The 16,631-nt window shown below is 50.4% G+C and overlaps 1 protein-coding gene across 1 annotated transcript in view; it reads left to right on the forward strand.

Annotated features, from left to right (window-relative positions):
- The window catches only part of plekhm3 (pleckstrin homology domain containing, family M, member 3), a 30,688-nt gene extending 14,661 nt beyond the window's left edge, over positions 1–16,027 (forward strand). Inside the window, exons 4-8 of the mRNA XM_026995918.2 lie at positions 847–992; positions 1,561–1,754; positions 6,403–6,466; positions 11,052–11,209; positions 12,737–16,027. Coding sequence (XP_026851719.2) covers positions 847–992; positions 1,561–1,754; positions 6,403–6,466; positions 11,052–11,209; positions 12,737–12,908 — 734 coding nt within the window. The 3' untranslated portion in view covers positions 12,909–16,027. The remainder of the gene's footprint in view (positions 1–846; positions 993–1,560; positions 1,755–6,402; positions 6,467–11,051; positions 11,210–12,736) is intronic.
- The last annotated feature ends 604 nt before the right edge of the window (positions 16,028–16,631 follow it).

Consider the following 16,631-nt stretch of genomic DNA (forward strand, 5'->3'; position numbering starts at 1 on the left):
AGCCAATGGCACCTTCTGTAATCTCCGGCTCCTGTGTGGTGCAGATCTGTGTTCTAGATAGGCTAGGCCTCCCCTTTTGGAGACACTGTTTTCCCACCATGTTTTTGTCCCTCCCTTATCTCCCATCTCCTTCCTCCCCCTCCCGTCGCCTGTGAAGTCGGAGGTCGACGCCATGCTCCGCCGAGAACAGCGCGAGCGAGCGTTCCTTCTCCCTTTCTTCTGGCACGCCGTCCCCGGGCTCGGATTCCTCGATGGCTCGGATAAGGAACACCTGTCCGGCTCACAATCGCCTGTTTTGGCTCCTTTTGGATGAGTCTTTCACTTGTAGATCCCAAATGGTTAAAGAAAACACGAACAAGAAAGAAGAGTAGCGTCAAAGCAAAGCCTGTGTAGTGGGTCTTGGTTTTATCGAGTGGGATCTCCATGTTGCTTTCTTTTGCATTGATGGGAATTCAGCTTTTTGTTTTGGCTTGTGAAGCAATTTGTGTTTTTCTTTTGGTGTGTTTAATTTATTTTATTTTTAATTTTTTTTGTAATTGTTATCTTTAGCTTGACAGGATGGCACTAGTTCTGAGACTTAACCTCTATCCGACCAAGGTTCACATCACAAACCTGGACTCATTAACACACCACGCCTAACCACCGTATACGACCGCGGTCAGCTCCAGAACTGGTATGCTCATTGGTGGCCTTGGGTGGTCTTTACTTTCGTCGTGACCCCTGGCTTCCACACGACAGCTAGCGAAGGCATTCATATCTTGCGTACTGAGCGTGGTTTGTAAGATCTGGTGTCTTCACGGCAGAAGCAGGCCGGCCTAAAAGGTCCGTTGTTCTTCTGTCCTGCAGGATGTCAGAGGCTGGTGGGTCTGTCCCGAGGCAAAGCCAAGGTGTGCTGCTACAGTGGGTGGTACTACTGCCAGAGTTGCCATCAGGACAACCTCTTCCTCATTCCTGCTCGACTACTGCATAACTGGGACACAAACAAACATAAGGTACACACACGTTGCCTGCCGAAGCCTTGTGAGTGACATACCAATGCATCAGATGCAGTGATGCATACTACAGCTGTGACTAAATCTCAGAGGCATAGTTACTGTCTGTGACAGAGTTTAGAGAGACACTATTGGCTGCATTCCTGTGTGTGTGTGTGTGTGTGTCTGGATGAGTAGAGGACGGTAGTGGGGCCTAATGAGTCCCATTTGTACAGTAATATATTAAGTTTCTCCATAGTTGTGTGGTTGAGGCATCAGCATTCTTCATGTGCTGAGGAGACTATGGCTCAAAAACATGTGGCTGACTGGTTGTGCACGCCGTGGAGGAAGCATGTGCAGCCTTCTTCCTCCCAGATTGGTGTTACAGTTGTGTAGTTTGGAATAATTTGGAATTGGAGATGACTTAATTGGATGAAATGTGGGGGGGAGGAAACAACCTCTTCGTAAAAAGACGGCACAGTAGAATCGGGTCATGTCGTTACTCGAGACAGGGACTGTCATGCAATATATTTATTGAAAATGTTTTCAAGCAATAAATGCGCCGATAACTCTCCAACTTTCGGCTCAGGTGTCCAAACAAGCGAAGGAGTTTCTGGAGTTCATCTACGAGGAGCCATTGCTGGATGTGCAGCAGCTGAACCCGTGTCTGTACGAGCACGCGGAGCCCCTGGCCACCGTGCTCAGGCTGCGGCAGCAGCTCCAGTCGCTCAGGGCGTATTTGTTCAGCTGCCGAGCCACGGTGGCCGAGGACCTGCGCCGCCGGTGAGTGTGTCTGCACAGAAGAAACCTGACATTTCTGCCGGTGAAGGGAACGAGGTGGGTCAGAATTCGGTCACTAACTGATGAAAGATAAAAGGACCCAAGGCCCAGTCCTGTGGCCTGCTACTGGTTTGGTAGTCTTGTCAGACTGGCGTTTGTCACTACAATCCCAAAACGGTTATCGAGGATGTTTCAGATTGGAAAGGGTGTGCCTGAAGTGACCACCAGTAGGCGCACAGCGGGCAACGCACAGGGGTAAGCGGGTGAGGAAGAGAGTTGGGATTACCGAGCCTGATCCTAAGTGGATTCCTCCGGCTCAGGTTGGGTGGAAATGCGAAGGGACTGTGTTTATGCAAAGAGCTCCTCACTAAAAGGCTTGTCGCTGTGACGGATGCTCTGTGCCCTTCTCTAGGTCGTTGTTGGGTGCGGAGACGGTGCCTCTGCACTCATCCCCTCGCACGTTCGCTCTGACGACCTATCACGCAGTGGAACATCGCCGCTATCGTCCCCTAACAGTCTCCTGCTACTCGTATCGACTGTGGCTGGACTGAGAAAGTGTGTAGACTGTTAGAAACCAGTAATGGAACTGAGGACTCTAAAAAGCAGCAACATTTTTCCCTATAACGGGAGGCTGGGAGGAGTGATGCTATACTACAGATCTGAAATCACAAGTCGTCTCAAAACACGGTCGCGGCTCAGGTGTTGAGAGTGTACGTCAATGCAAATAGTGTGAATTATTGAGCACGTCGGTCCTTTTTCCTGTACGGTCTTTTGAACTCCATGGTGACCTAGGCCTCGGGTGCCCGTTTGAAGTTCAGACGAGATGCTGAACAAAGGGGGAGCTCGGGCCGAGCGTCTGTCGGAGGTCCGCCTCTCTGCCGCGTCCACGGCTCTGGAGCCATCCCAGCTGCCCCGGCACGCCGCGGCTTTATCCGGCCCTGGGTGTTTACGGGCAGCGGCCGCGGCGACCCCCGCGAGAGGCAGCGGCCGCCCGTGTTTACGGCCGGGCTACGCGCCCGCAGCGGCTAATGCTCCTCATTTCCAAACAGTACAGGATTGATGAGGGCGGTGGCGCTAAAATATTACCCCGGCCATCCATCGCCTGGCCCAGACAGCCCCCGGCAGACCTGGAAAGGACGGAGAATGTTTACACTGCGCTGCAGAAAGAGCAGAGAGAGCTGTCATGGCCCACACCACAGAGGCTGATCTAATGCACCTCCGTGAACCGCACACGCAGCCACACACAGCTCACACGCGCCCACTGCAAGACCCGCATGTTTTGAACTCGCACGCATCTCCGCTGTGACGCCTTTCCCGCGGCGAGCGCGGTTGTGAACGTGACCGTCGTGCTTCTGCCCAGTCTTTACCCGTTGCCAGGTTCTTATCTTTGAGTGCGCCCTTGGAGACAGTTAACCAGCAAGCTTAGCCAGTAAAGAATCCACACACTGGGCAAACCCCGAGCAAGTAACGCATGACTAACACAGAACCCCTTTCGCTCTCATTCTCAGGCTCACCACCCACCGATAGTGACTCCTGCGCTCGGAGCCGTTCTGATTGTCCGCCGTATCGCTTGGATACCAACCACAAACAAACACTACAGTCCAGTGAACGTATTTACTCTGTGACGGGGAGTGGGAGAGGGGCAGGAGAGAGATTAACACCCGGAGAGAGGACGGATATTAAGAGGCAGAGGGGAACGGGAGATTGAGACGCACCGGTGTTGTGAAAGGAGACAGACATCTAAAAGAGAGAGAAAGACATTGTTTGATTTATCTGGTACTATGAGGAGAGGTTTAGGAGCAAACGTGTGAGGTCACCAGCCAGCCGGGTCTTTTTCCACACCTTATTTTCTTACCGTAAATAAACTTGTCCACCCTAATCAGCCAAACAGGACTTCTCAAGGGGTTTAGTTAGGATTTCACCACCCCTCTATACTGTGTGTGTGTGTGTGGTATTATTATAAAAATGCCAATATATAAATAATAGGTTTTTAAAGTAAGCATTGGTCTTCCATGCTGCTTGACCATTCAGTTGAAAAGTGAGTTTTACAGATTTCCAAGTAGATTATCATTAAGTGGAATCTCAGCGTTCCTCTAACACATCCTCATTAGCGAGTTCAGAGCCCATGTACAAACCCTTCTGTCTCGTCTCAGCACAAATATTTGGAACTTGAATGTTCACACTGAAAACTCCCTCTGTGCTGCAGTGTGCGTTTCTTGAACTTCAGATAAATCCTCCAGTCTCCCGAGCGGTGATAAGCCGTCATTTCTGACATTCCTCGAGTCTAACGTGCAGTAGTAGAGGCTTCCACCCTCTCTGTCCATCACGGCCGTCCTAGCCGCGCTGTCTCTCTCCCTTGCCTCTTACCACCCATAGATACGAAAGGGGAAATTCATACCCCGAAACTCTGCGAACCCCAGCCTCCTGCTTCCATGCCTCCTGTTGGGCTGAACTAATGAATGTTGGGACAGAAATGTGAACGGAGCTGACTGGAATGTTGCCACGGCCCCTCTGCCCTCAGCCACTAGGCTACTGCAACCAGCAGTGCCCTGGTGTGGGCTGTGATCACAAGTCTGTAATCGCGTCTTCCTTCCCTCATTTTTCCCCACTCTTCACTTGCTGACGTTAGGACGAGGTCAGTTTTCTGATGTGTTCTGTGGCTGGTGCTTAATTGTGCCCTCAGCGTCAAACCCGGGGGATGTGGAGATGAGCTCCCCAGTGCATGTCCGCCAAGTCCTCCCACGTACAGCTACACGTGTACCCTCACCCTCGTTCCGCTGCCTCTCTCCGCCACCAGGCTACTCGCACGCCGCTCGCGTTCTGCCAACCGGTCCGCGCGACGCCGGCCGAGATGCGACCCCACCCCGCCTCCTCCAACCCCGCCATCTGCGCCACGGCCTGCTAATGACCGAGCTCAGCTGCGCAGCGCGAGCGAGGAGCCATTACCGCAGCGAGCTGGGCCGAGATGCGTCGAGAGGCCTCGCTGCCTCCCGGCAGCCGCATGCTTAATCGATCCAATTACCCGGCCTTTTGTGCTAAAGCACTCGGGGCCCCGGCAGGGCCCGGGCAAGTAGTCGGCGCCGGGACGGCCGTGGACTCCGCAGCTGGGGGCAGGGAGGTAGCTTTGTGGTGTAGGCAGTGGTTCTGGGTTAACGGTTGCCGTCATTGTGCAGTGTAGAGCCCTACAGCTGGGAAGGTGCTGGGAATTGGCTGCAGTGGTTGCCATGGAGGCGGTGCCTAATTAGACTTTGTCACCTGGTGCGGCGCTAGAATAGAGTTGCATCTTGGCGCATCCATGCTGTTAGTGGTTGGTACAGATTGTGGTAGTCAACTTTATCAGCCATTGCAGGTGGTGTAGATTTATCTAGCTGGATGCCGTACCAGACGTCTACATCTGTGCAAAGTTACTCTGCAGTAACAATCGAAAAACAAAAATGTAGATATTGTAAGGATGGCGTAGAGTAGTGTGCCTGTTGCAGTAAGATGAGAGGGACTCATTGTGCAGTGAAGCAGTTAACATTTTTTAAATGTCAAGAAGTTCCTTTAAGTGATTCACGTGAAATCCAGCCTGGTCTTTGCAGTCAAAAAAGCCTAGCCATAAAATGAGGTCAAACTTAAATATTCAAGATTGTGGCTTTCCCCCCTTACTGGGAAACTCGCTGAACTCACTCAGCATCTGGCTCGGTGTCCCTTTTCTGAGTCCGTCTCTCTCACTGGCCTGTCGACTCGTGTGCAGGCTGTACTGCTTGACGTTGCTGTGTGAACCATGACGAATGGCAGGCGTTTGTTCCGGGGGCATCGTCGGTCACGTTTTTGACACGCCGTGGGTCCTCACGAATTGGAAATGCTACTCCAGGCACCAAGTTCCCATAAAGTCTACATCACTAATGCTTTCTCCGCTTCTTGTTCTCTGGCGCGCTGGTCATCTATCTTCTCTCTCTCCCTCTCCCTCCCTCTCTCTCTCTCTCTCTCTCTCTCTCTCTCTCTCTCTCTCTCTCTCTCTCAAGGTGCACCTGTCTCAGTCCAGCTCTGCCATCATCACCTCTCCTCCAGCCATTTTTTCCCTTCCTCTCCCTCTCTCTCTCTCTCTCCCTCTCTCGTCCTCTCTCTCGTCCTCTCTCGCTGCCTGGCCCTTTCTCATCTTCCATTCCCTCTTTTCCTGGATGCCTCCATGGGCCTTAGAGTTGTAATGTGAGCAGGCGTAGGAGAGTGATAAAGAGAGGGAGTGCAGGAAGCGGAGTAGGCTCGAGGGAGGAGAGCAGTGGAGAGAGCTATAATAGCCAGCCGGAGAGGGAGGGAGGGAGGGAGGGAGAGAGAGAGGGAGGGAGGGAGAGAGCTGCCCCACTTCAACCAGAATAAGGGAGAGTGCTTTTAAATGCCTATTCTACAGGCCTTTTCCAATTCAATTGAATTAACCCCTATTTCCCAGTAATTTGGACCCATGTTGTCATGGATACAGGGACAAAATGATGGAACAGTATTCCTCTCGGGACGGAAGAGAGTATATGTCTGTGCACTCTCTTAATTTGAGTGTGACCATGTAAATGTAATATGATGTATTTGAGATACCACTCAGCGGTGAAGATTCATTTTTATTTTATTTATTTAATTTTATTTTTTGTATACATCTTTTTTTTTTTTTTTTTTGCAGGATTTTCCCAAGGGAATACCTGTTACAGCACATTCACCTGTACTCCCTGGCAGATCTTCAGCAGGTTAGAGCGTCTCTCTCTCTCACAAACACACACAGTCTGTTAATTGCCATAAGACACACTGTGTGGCGTGCTTCGGGTCACCTGTCTGCATGAACCGATTGTGGGAGTGGGGAGTGTGTGTCACATTTGTAATCCTCTGTATTTGTCTACTGTAGCTTCACCAGTGACTCTGAACGCTGTATATGCGCTGTACACCATCTCACACTGCACCTTTCATTCAAACAGTGACATAACCGTTGGTGTGTTCTAACACACACGGAGCATGAGTCGGAGTTTTCAGATATTAATTTGTCACTCGTTTAACAAGCCTCCTCCCTCCTCTCTCTCAGCTGTTTCTTTGCCGGAGTTTGTCCCTTCTTGCCCCTCTCTGTCTTGCCCCTGGCGGGAGGGCAGAGTCCCTTTGCTCGGTCCCCCTTGATGCCGTGTCCCGTCTCCGTGCCCCGCCCAACCCAGCCGACTAATTAGAGCCATTCAGAAGCAATAGGCGGAAAAAACAAAGCGTGACAGGCGTTCGTTCTTCCCCGGCGTCCCGCTCCCTGACACTGCCCCCTGCTCTTTATTTCTGTTCTCCCTCACCCCTGTGCTTCAGACGCCTCCGCTTTGGGTTTCTGATTTTCTTTCACTGAAGAGAAATGAGTAAGTGTGAAGTGCAGCTGTGGCGATATTGAGGGAAACTAGCACGACACCGTGGCACCGTCAGGTCCAGTCTTATTGTCTTTCTTCCGCTCTCTTTACATTTTGTCTTGTTTTGGCTTTGCTGGTTCTCTTCTCTCCATTCATGTTTTGTCAGCATTCTGTCACTGTTTCTCCCCCCCCCCCCCAAATTCCTGTTATTCCCGGCCGGGCCGTGGTTTCCTCGGACTTGTGGAAATCATGGTGTTTCCAATTCCTGTCACACCACTCTCTCTTTCAATGTTCTAATTGGCTTACCTTATTAAGAAGCCATTTTCTTTTGGTGCAGCTGCTTAATGTCAGGTCCTTTATGGCCTCGGAATGTGCTTCCTCCATGCCGAGGTCACCACATGATGGTCTCAGACAAAAACTCTATCGACTCAAAGCTCACGTTGCCTATTGACCTCCAAACAGCTACAAGTTTAGGGCTGACTTTCTTTAAAAAATAAGGCGTCCAGCCCAAATTGCCGTATTTGTTTGCCTAAGGCTTGCCCAGAGATTGGCCTTGTTTGGCCACGGGCTTTTGTTGGGCATCACAACTAGAAGAGTTTGAAGAGTTCCCAAAGACGGCCTGCACGCCGAGCACCATATAAATGCTAATCGTTTTGTGTGCATCGTACAAGATGCAACTGCGCTTCAGCCTTTGCCAAACGACCCACGAACAACCGAAGGGGTACAAAGGCGTGTTGTGCGGCTTCAGGGCATCGCGCGCATGCACGCGGACCTGCGAACTCTCGCGCAGATTCCCTGTTGCACCCGTGGACACGTGGTCAGACTCGCCAGCGTCCAGCGTGCTAGCGGCCTCCGTGCACCGTCAATCTACCTCGGCTATACTGTTCCTCAGGGTGCGATGTTCGTCACCGGCGATCCCCGGTCAGACACGACGCTATGCTGACGGCACCAGCCTCAGCTGTAAATCTTGAGATCTCGTGGTCTTTCGCCACGTGACTCGCATGGATGAAGGAGAGGATGTCATGCGTATGTGCAACCAACCATCCTAGCTTTGTATGTCTTTACATTCCTGTGTGCGGGTACACGAAGCCCGGAGTTTCTGGGCAGATCTTTGTTCACCTACATGCACCCCCGTCTGTCCCTGACTGTGCCTCCACCCCACCCCCCAACCCCACCCGTGCGTCCTCGCACGCTGACTTGCTGGTGGTAATCCTGTTTTGCTCGGGCTGGCAGGGAGGGTGTTATCCAAACAGAGCTCACCCTCTCTATATCTGTCTAATCCAGGCCCTTTTCTCTGCCGTTCAATGGAGCAGGCCGGGACATTAGGGTCCGGGACGAGGAGGGGATAAAGTAGTGCGCGTTAAACAGTGGTTTTTAGCGGATTAGCTAGTGAGCGACTAAGCGTGCGCAGGACATTGTGGAGAAGCCTGGGCCCACAGCCCACTCTGTTGCTATGTTTTCAGCGAGTGTATTAACCGCTCCTTTGCTCCTGTCCTCCACGGCGGACCCGGGCGCAGAGCTCGGCGAGGGGGCCCATCGCACCTCTACCCTGCTAAATTATCCAGACAGTTAATTACTTCTCCTGTCCGCATCAATCAAGGGCCTTGTACATCATCATCGTTGCTGCGGCGATGGCGTGTGCACTGGCTCTTGCCCACTTTGATCGCTGGGCTGTGGCCATCCCCAGATGCCTAGCAGTGGAATTCTTTGCCCAGGTCTGACCCTCCAGGGATTGGAGGTGGTGTACTGCCGCTGGGCTTCTCCACGTGTGAACTGAAGGCTGCCTGATGGATGGTTAAAGGGTCTCCTGTTGCCCATAGCACTGCAGCCTTTCAGCCGTATTACAGCTCCGTACTCCCCGGGTCGCAGGGTAGCTTTCAGGCTATTAGTGAATCTGGATGATGCCTTTTGGCCTCCAGGATGCAACCCGAACGGATGGAAAGTATTTATTTGCACATATACACACTCACCGGCCACTTTATTAGGTACCCTTGCTAGTACCGAGTTGGACCCCCTTTTGTCTTCATGCTTTAATTTGCCGTGGCGTTGACTCCACAAGGCGGTGGAGACCTTGCTCAGAGATTGAAGTGCATGTTGACATTATAGCATCACGCAGCTGCAGCCGATTTGTCAGACATTCCAATCCGTGCAGCTCTACCTACTGGATTGAATTGTGGATGCCGTCTGAGCGCAGTGAGCTCGTTGCCACTGTTCAGGAACCCAGTCTGAGTTGATGTGAGCTTTGTGACGTGGCACCTTATCCTGCTGAAGTAGCCATCAGAAGGTGGCTACACTGGGGGGGGTCATAAAGGGATGGACGTGACCAGCAACTACGCTGAGGTTGGCCGTGGCGTTTAAATCATGCTCGGTTGGTCTTAAGGGGCCTGAAATGTACCAAGAAAATATCCCCCACCACTGCCAGCCTGAGCCACTGGTACAAGGGCAGCTGGAGCCATGCTTTCATGTTGTTTGTGCGACATTCTGACCCTGCCGTCCAAATGTTGCTGCAGAATCATTAGACCTGGTAACGTTTTTCCAATCTTCTGTTGTCCAATTTTGGTGAGCCTGCGCAAACTGTAGCCCGAGTTGCCTGTTGCACCCGGCGTGGTGGTCGTACCCATCCTGATGCTTGATTTGAACTTTCGCAGGCTGTCTTGACCATGTCTACGTGTGTAAATGCCCTGAGCTGCTGCCACGTGATTGGCGGATTAGATATTTATGTTAATGAGCAGTTGAACAGGTGTACCTAATGAGGTGGCTGGTGAGTGTATGATGGCCATGTTGGAGCACACAAAAGACACATTTTGATTCATGGTATTCATAGTCAACTCTTCTGCGTGAGTAGTGTACATGTTGGTGGTTTCTGCTGGCCACGTGTGCTCTCTCGCACCGGTGCTTGCAGGACCCAAGTGGCACATGCAGTGTTCAGAGGAACAAGTGTGGCATGACTGGGTTCAGCATGCAGCTGCTGCAGTGCATGCTGGGATCTTCCCCTCGCTTCCTGTCTCAGAGCTGTGGGTGCCCAGCCCCCCCCTTGTCCCCACAAGCCCTTTTTAACCTCACTCGCCTCAGTGTGTGTGTGTGTGTGTGTGTGTGTGTGTGTGTGTGTGTGTGTGTGTGTGTGTGTGTGTGTGTGTGTGTGTGTGTGTGTGTGTGTGTGTGTGTGTGTGTGTTTGTGTGTGTGTGTGTGTGTGTGCATCCACATGCTTCATGGGAGACTGTGGTGGTCCCTCCTTTTATTCTCTCTGCTTCCTCTGCCCACCTAACAAACCAACCTAGGCCCCTCCCTCCCTCTCTCGCTCGCTCGCTCTCTCTGTGCCCCCCCCCCATTCTTTGGCTGGCTCCTTGTGGAAAGGCTGAAGAATGCTGGCAGGCCCTTTAATTGGTGCAGCACAGCACTGCCAGGTGTAGCCACTTGTCTCTTCCCCTGGGTGAATATGCGTTGGAGGTCCAGACCCCTTCCTGACCCATTCAGAGCTCCACAATGCTCCTTCTTCAGACCTCCACTTTCAAAGCCCAGCGCCGATTTTTAACTACTCCGGCCGGTAAATGGCATTCACATATTATTTTTTGCAAACGGTCTTCCAAAAGGAATTACCCCACTCTGCCTCGCTCTTGAGCCCCAGCCAGACCCCCTCCCCAACCCACCCTCCGGCCCCACAAGCCTTCATTAGTCTTGATCTGGATTCCTGATGTGAACTCTGCCTCCTTTGCCTGGGTTCCCATTGGGCCCTGTTTTTAGAAGCACTTTGAAATGCACAGCATTTCCTGTTGACTGTACTGCGACCACATCACCAGTATTGGTTTTATGAGGAAAAAAAGTGTCTGCTGGGGGCATTGTCATGGGTGAGGACTGCAGAATTAGAGTGGAAGTGTCCCAACTCTCATCTGTCCCCTCACCTTGTGTTCTCCCTCTGTGTCCACCCCTCTCTCTCTCTCTCTCTCTCCCTTCTCTGTATAGGTGATAGATGGGAAGCTTGCTCCGTTCCTCTCCAAAGTAATCAAGTTCGCCAGTTCCCACGTGTACAGCTGCAGCCTTTGCCGAGAGAAGGGCTTCGTCTGTGAGCTCTGCCAGAACGGCCAGATCCTCTACCCTTTCCAGGAGAACGCCACCAAGAGGTCAGCCCTTCCTTCTATGACTGACCCCAGCTTGGCAGTGTACCTGTGGCATAGCCAACAACAAGTGGTCTGGCGTGATTTCAGGATTTTCCTCATAAGGGTTCTCGGTCTTTAACCATAACATTTTAAAGGCTCCACAGTGAATGTTCAACTGCTGTACAGGAGGCTCCCAGCACGTTCAAACATTCGCTGGAGTGCTCCTCACTTGCTCCTCGCTGACCTTGTGATGGCTTAGCTGTTCCCGCTGCGTTCGTCACACCCAGGTGCCAGTGACATGGGGACGAGTATTATATGACCGGCCAGGATTCCAGAGCACCGATGTGGGTAGTGGGTATCGAGGCGCGGCTAATCCCCTCCGCGCCTCTGCTACTCCCCATTCAGCCTGCTTCACACCTCATGACTGATAGGATGCATTCCGCACTCCTCAGTACGGAGGCATCCCCAGACTCCAGCCTGGAGAACATTTTTCGCTCGCAGCGTTCAGATAGCAGAGCTGTCATTCCTCTGGCTACTCTGGCCTGGTCTAGCTGCCGGGCAGGGCAAGGCTGGGATTGGGAACCTCTGGTTTAGATGCTAGGACAGCTTTACTTTTTTAGGACCAAACTGAAAGGTGGATTCTCTAGATACACTGGCATAACAGTGCTCTTATTTCAGAAGGTTAATATAATTTTCAGGGACTCCGGTTCCCAACTGAACGTTAACACCAAGGCCGAGACTGACCTAGACACCAGGCCCTCACTTTTGTCTGATATCTACATCTGCTCAGTGCTAACCCTCAGCATCCACTAAGCCTCCAGATCGGTTGTTGTGGCCTGTTAATAACAAGCTGCCGGGGCTTTATGGTTGTGCTTAATAACATGGCTGTAAAGATGCATGCTTCATGGTATGAAGACGCCAACTGCAATTACAGCAGAAGGCATCTTCACACCCTACTGTAACCCAAGCACCCGCATCTCCGGTACACTGCGCTCGTCAGCCTGTACTCCCGCCCGCCGTCTCGCCTGATTGTGCTCTCCGGAGAAGAGACTATTCTATAAACGATGACATGTTATCACAATGCACAGATTTGCAATGACCATTGAACCCTTTAGGCCATATTGGCACCTTCAGAAGCGCTTGTCAGAAATGACTGGTTTACGCGGATGTAGGCGGAGAATTCGTCTGTTGGGAGGAGGTGTGCTTTGAAAGGGAACTTTAGCAGTTTTAATGGTGGAAAACCTATGAAAAATATACATTCACCAACGACCAATAAACTTTGTTGCTGGTCATCTGTGGCAACGAACCGCTCCAGACATACGTCAGATTAGAGCGTATGGCAAGATAGACTCTGAATGCACCATTATGAATGTGTTCACATCTCCTATGTCTGCAGTATAATGTGCAACATCTGTCTAATTGCTGTGTGCTAGTTCTATTTTATTGCTGGCAAAATCAGAAACCAAGACTACATGAATTGTATTATATTAAGTTACATGAATATTTACAATGTTCAGACTGTGTGTGTGCACATGGATGTTTTTCCCTCAGGTGCGAAGGCTGTGGAGCAGTGTTCCACGCTGAGTGTAGGTTGCGAGCCCAGCCCTGCCCGCGCTGCGTGCGCCGTGAACTGCACAAGAAGCCCTCGTCCTTCTGGAGGAGGCACAACCGCTGCGACAGCCCTGACGACGACCTCTCGGGCTGCTTCGAGCTGGACACCTGAGCCAGGGCTCGGAGGGAGAGAGTCAGCCACCCCCTCAGCCCCCACGCACCAACCAGGAGCCCTGCATGGCTGCACGCGTGCAGCTACGCGCGAGCAGACTCTGTCGGCCCCTGCAGAAGTGCTCCTTGTTTGTTGACAAGGATCAGAGGGGGTCTTTTTTGCTTTTGTTTTTCAGTCGACTCTCTCTAGAGACACTCTCTCTGTCCCTCTCCACGTCTGCGATGCTCTTGCCCGAGGGAGGTGGGTGCACATAGACAGTACTGCAGTCCCCGAAGAGCAGAGCTTTCATAATGATGCCAATTTACCCTCTCCTTTCATCTACCAAATGACAGCCGGGCCAACCGACAAACGTGGACCGCCGAGGTGCACTCGCATACTAGCGTGTGAACAAACTCTTGCAGTCTGACACAAAATAATGCACTCTCTGGAAAACCAAGGCCAATAATTCAAACAATTTTCTCTACACAGCGGAGCGTCTAATCCATTAATGGGTGTGCTAAAATCGTCCGTGGAGAAATGAGGATTCCGTCACCCTCTGCTTAGCCCTCCCGTGTTAAAGGAGCGTCCTCCTAGAATCGCTTTGTGAACGGCTGGACAGGAATATCAAGGTCGCCTTACTCTGTCTTCCTCTTCTTGCTCCTGAACACACTCCACGTCCACTCCTGTTGGTCTATCTGCACTCCATTGGCCTTCTGCACCCCCTCGTTCGGTAAACGGACAAACCGATCCCTGGCTTCCTGTCGTTTAGTTTGCCACCGGGGAGAGAGCTTGCTGTCGTAACCAGCACCGGACAACAGACCAAGCCTTGGGGACCCCCGCCCCAGTGTTCTTAAACAAACGTGCACAAGTTTTAGGTCCCTCTGAAGTACTTGGCTCTTTTCAGGGAGACTGGCCTCATGTCCCATTCAGCTGGAGCTGGAGTTTATCGCTACTTAATGGCACTGCCTATATGCAGCCGAACCGCTGACTCTGATTACAAACTACCCTCAGCCGCAAGATCCCAAATTACAGTCCAGAGCGCTGGGGCTTTGTTTAGCCTCCCTAGGGCCAGTCCAACGAGGAGCGCGTAGGAAACCCATCGGGAAACGGGCTCGTTACTGACGTCGTCCCTCTGAGCGCTGCTTTGGACCCGTATCAGTTGACCCTCCCTATGGGTGTGCGCTCACACTCCATTTTCCCGCTACTTGAACTAATCCTTGGCAATAATGTCTGTCCTTTGTTTTTTGCTGCCTTATTTCACATCTTTCCCAAAACGACAGTGCTTTGACGATACAGAATGATAGATTGTTGTGCTTGAATATTTTTTTTTTTCCTTCTTCTTAGATACTTTTTTCCACCCCTATGCAAACTATGCGGGCTAAGTGCCGTTTCTTGGCTGAGTCTGTCCAAACCCTCCCCCTCCCCCAGCATCGCCACTTCTGTCCTGTTGCGTCCCCGCCGACTGCCGCGGCGCAGCGGTCGCGCTCAGACCTCTCTGCTCCTCTTCCTCTGCCAGCAACACACGAGCTTTCAGTATTATTCCCTTTTCAAGCTTTGCTCTAACTCGGTGGAACGCTGGATATTCCGAAGGATAAAGTCTCATGTTATCGTAGCCGCTGCACAGTCCTGACTGGACTAGTAACTCCTAGAGGAACTCTAGGAGTCCAGAAGGATTCGTCAGTGTTCCACCTATGTCACCTCTGGCGTGTAGCTAGGTCAATATGGAAGTACACATTTTGTTACCATCTTGAAGGCACACGTTTGTGTGTTTACTGCTCTAAAATGTTGTTTACATGACGTTTGTTTCTGATCAAGAGCAGACATGCTCCTCTGAATGCAGCTTTTCTCCCCTTTTGATATTTGCTCCAAGTGTACTTTGTTTACTATTAAGTGTGTGTTGTGCCAGTTCATAATTGCTCAGAGTTCAAACATATTTATTCTCTCTCTCTCTCTCTCTCTCTCTCTCTCTCTCTCCTCTTTCCTTTTTTGCCTGCCTTAAACTGGAAGCTAATGCTTCAGCCCCTAATCGGGTTAATTAGTCTAATCAGTTTATATATCTAATATTTTCCCCATTCTGTTTATTTAGTATCTGAATCCTTAACTGTCCTTGGGAAATAAGTGTCAAAGTACCACCCCTTCCTATGAAGGTAAGAAAATGTTGATTTTCAGTCTCAGCTGGGGGTGGTGTCCTTGGTCAGACTATAATAGGTGTGAGGACAGAGATCACAATGATACGACTGCAGAAAGCAGGCCCGTATGTCTTACTGGTGACATCATGGTTTTAACCTTTCAGTGGGATCACATCAGAAACCAGCAAGTTTGCACAAAACACGGGAATGACCAAAGGGTTAGAATGTCACACCATCCACACCATCTCATCTGCTTAACCCAACAGGCTTTGCGCATCATGAATATTGTAAAAAGGTAGAATGATTAGGCTTGCTCTGAAATAATGGTTAACTACTGATTAGCATAGCACTGTTCAGAAACCTGATGTTAGCTGGTCGGAGTTGGCTTCTGTGCTAAGCTGAGTTAGCCATTGGCACTCCACTAGATATATTTTTGTTCCAAATTTTAAATACTTGACTAATCTAAATGGATTTGTAAATGCTTTAGAAATAGTTTGTTAATCGGGGATGCTTGGTATAACGTGCACATACAGCCTGTTGATCTCGATGGAAGTATTTTTGTTTAGATGGCCATTTACCTGTTTATTAGTACTGTTGTAATGTTATCTTCAGGGATTTTAGGTACATTGGACAGGGTGGATGATGCCCACGGCAGATCAAAGGCACTGAACTTGAAGGATGTACTTTCTGAACATTGGATTTACTTTGTACACCAAATCTTTTGTTGTTGTTTTTTTCTTGTTGCAGTCGAACCAAGAATTCTTTTTTCTTTTTGTCATAATCCCGAGTTCATTTTGCTATTTATTGTATTTACGTTGTGTTCATGTTTGTTGCGATTCAGCTGCTTCTGGGCTTGATTCTGGGGTTTCTTACCTTACCGTCACATCCAAAAACTATAGCACAGACAACCTCTTATGCAAGTATGGAGAGATTTTTGTTTGAGTATTGATTCCGACCCACGTTCTGTGTTTTGAAAATAATGCCAATAAAGGAAGTTGCGTAACAAGTTCAGATCACTGTGTCATGTCGAGAGTTAACGGTTATAACGGGATTAATCCCACAGTGGGGATTACTTCCAGAGTCAGTGGAAAATCTAGAACTGTGCTTTGGTTTTAGCTTCTTTCCTGATCGGCGTTCAAGGTGAGTTTGGCATCCGAATGGAGCAAATGTATAATTTCCTGTAGGAGAGACTTGGAAATGGACCTGTCAGCATTGCTTTGAGTGCGATGGCAATAAAATGCGTACAAACACCAACTTGCTCACTAATCCCAAATGAAAAACTGCAATCTTGTATTTAACGTTTGTCAAGGACCGCAACATAAGGACTTGCCATTTCTTTTGTAAACCGTCGCCCTGTAGGACATTCAGTAGCACTGAAGGTGTGTGTGTGCATATTATTGATTAACCAAATTAATATGACTTTTTATCATCTCTGAACTTCCTGTTACCTCTGAGAAACGAGCGCACAAAGCCGTTACAGTTGACCCAGCATGGAGGCCTGCTTTGTCTGAGAACAGAGCAGGCCGGCCACATCTTCTCCGGTTTACTTTGTCAAAGCCCCCACTCTCTCTCTCTCTCTCTCTCTCTCTCTCTCTCTCTCTCTCTCTCTCTCTCT

Source organism: Electrophorus electricus, chromosome 25, assembly GCF_013358815.1.
Source record: "Electrophorus electricus isolate fEleEle1 chromosome 25, fEleEle1.pri, whole genome shotgun sequence".
Lineage (NCBI taxonomy): Eukaryota > Metazoa > Chordata > Actinopteri > Gymnotiformes > Gymnotidae > Electrophorus > Electrophorus electricus.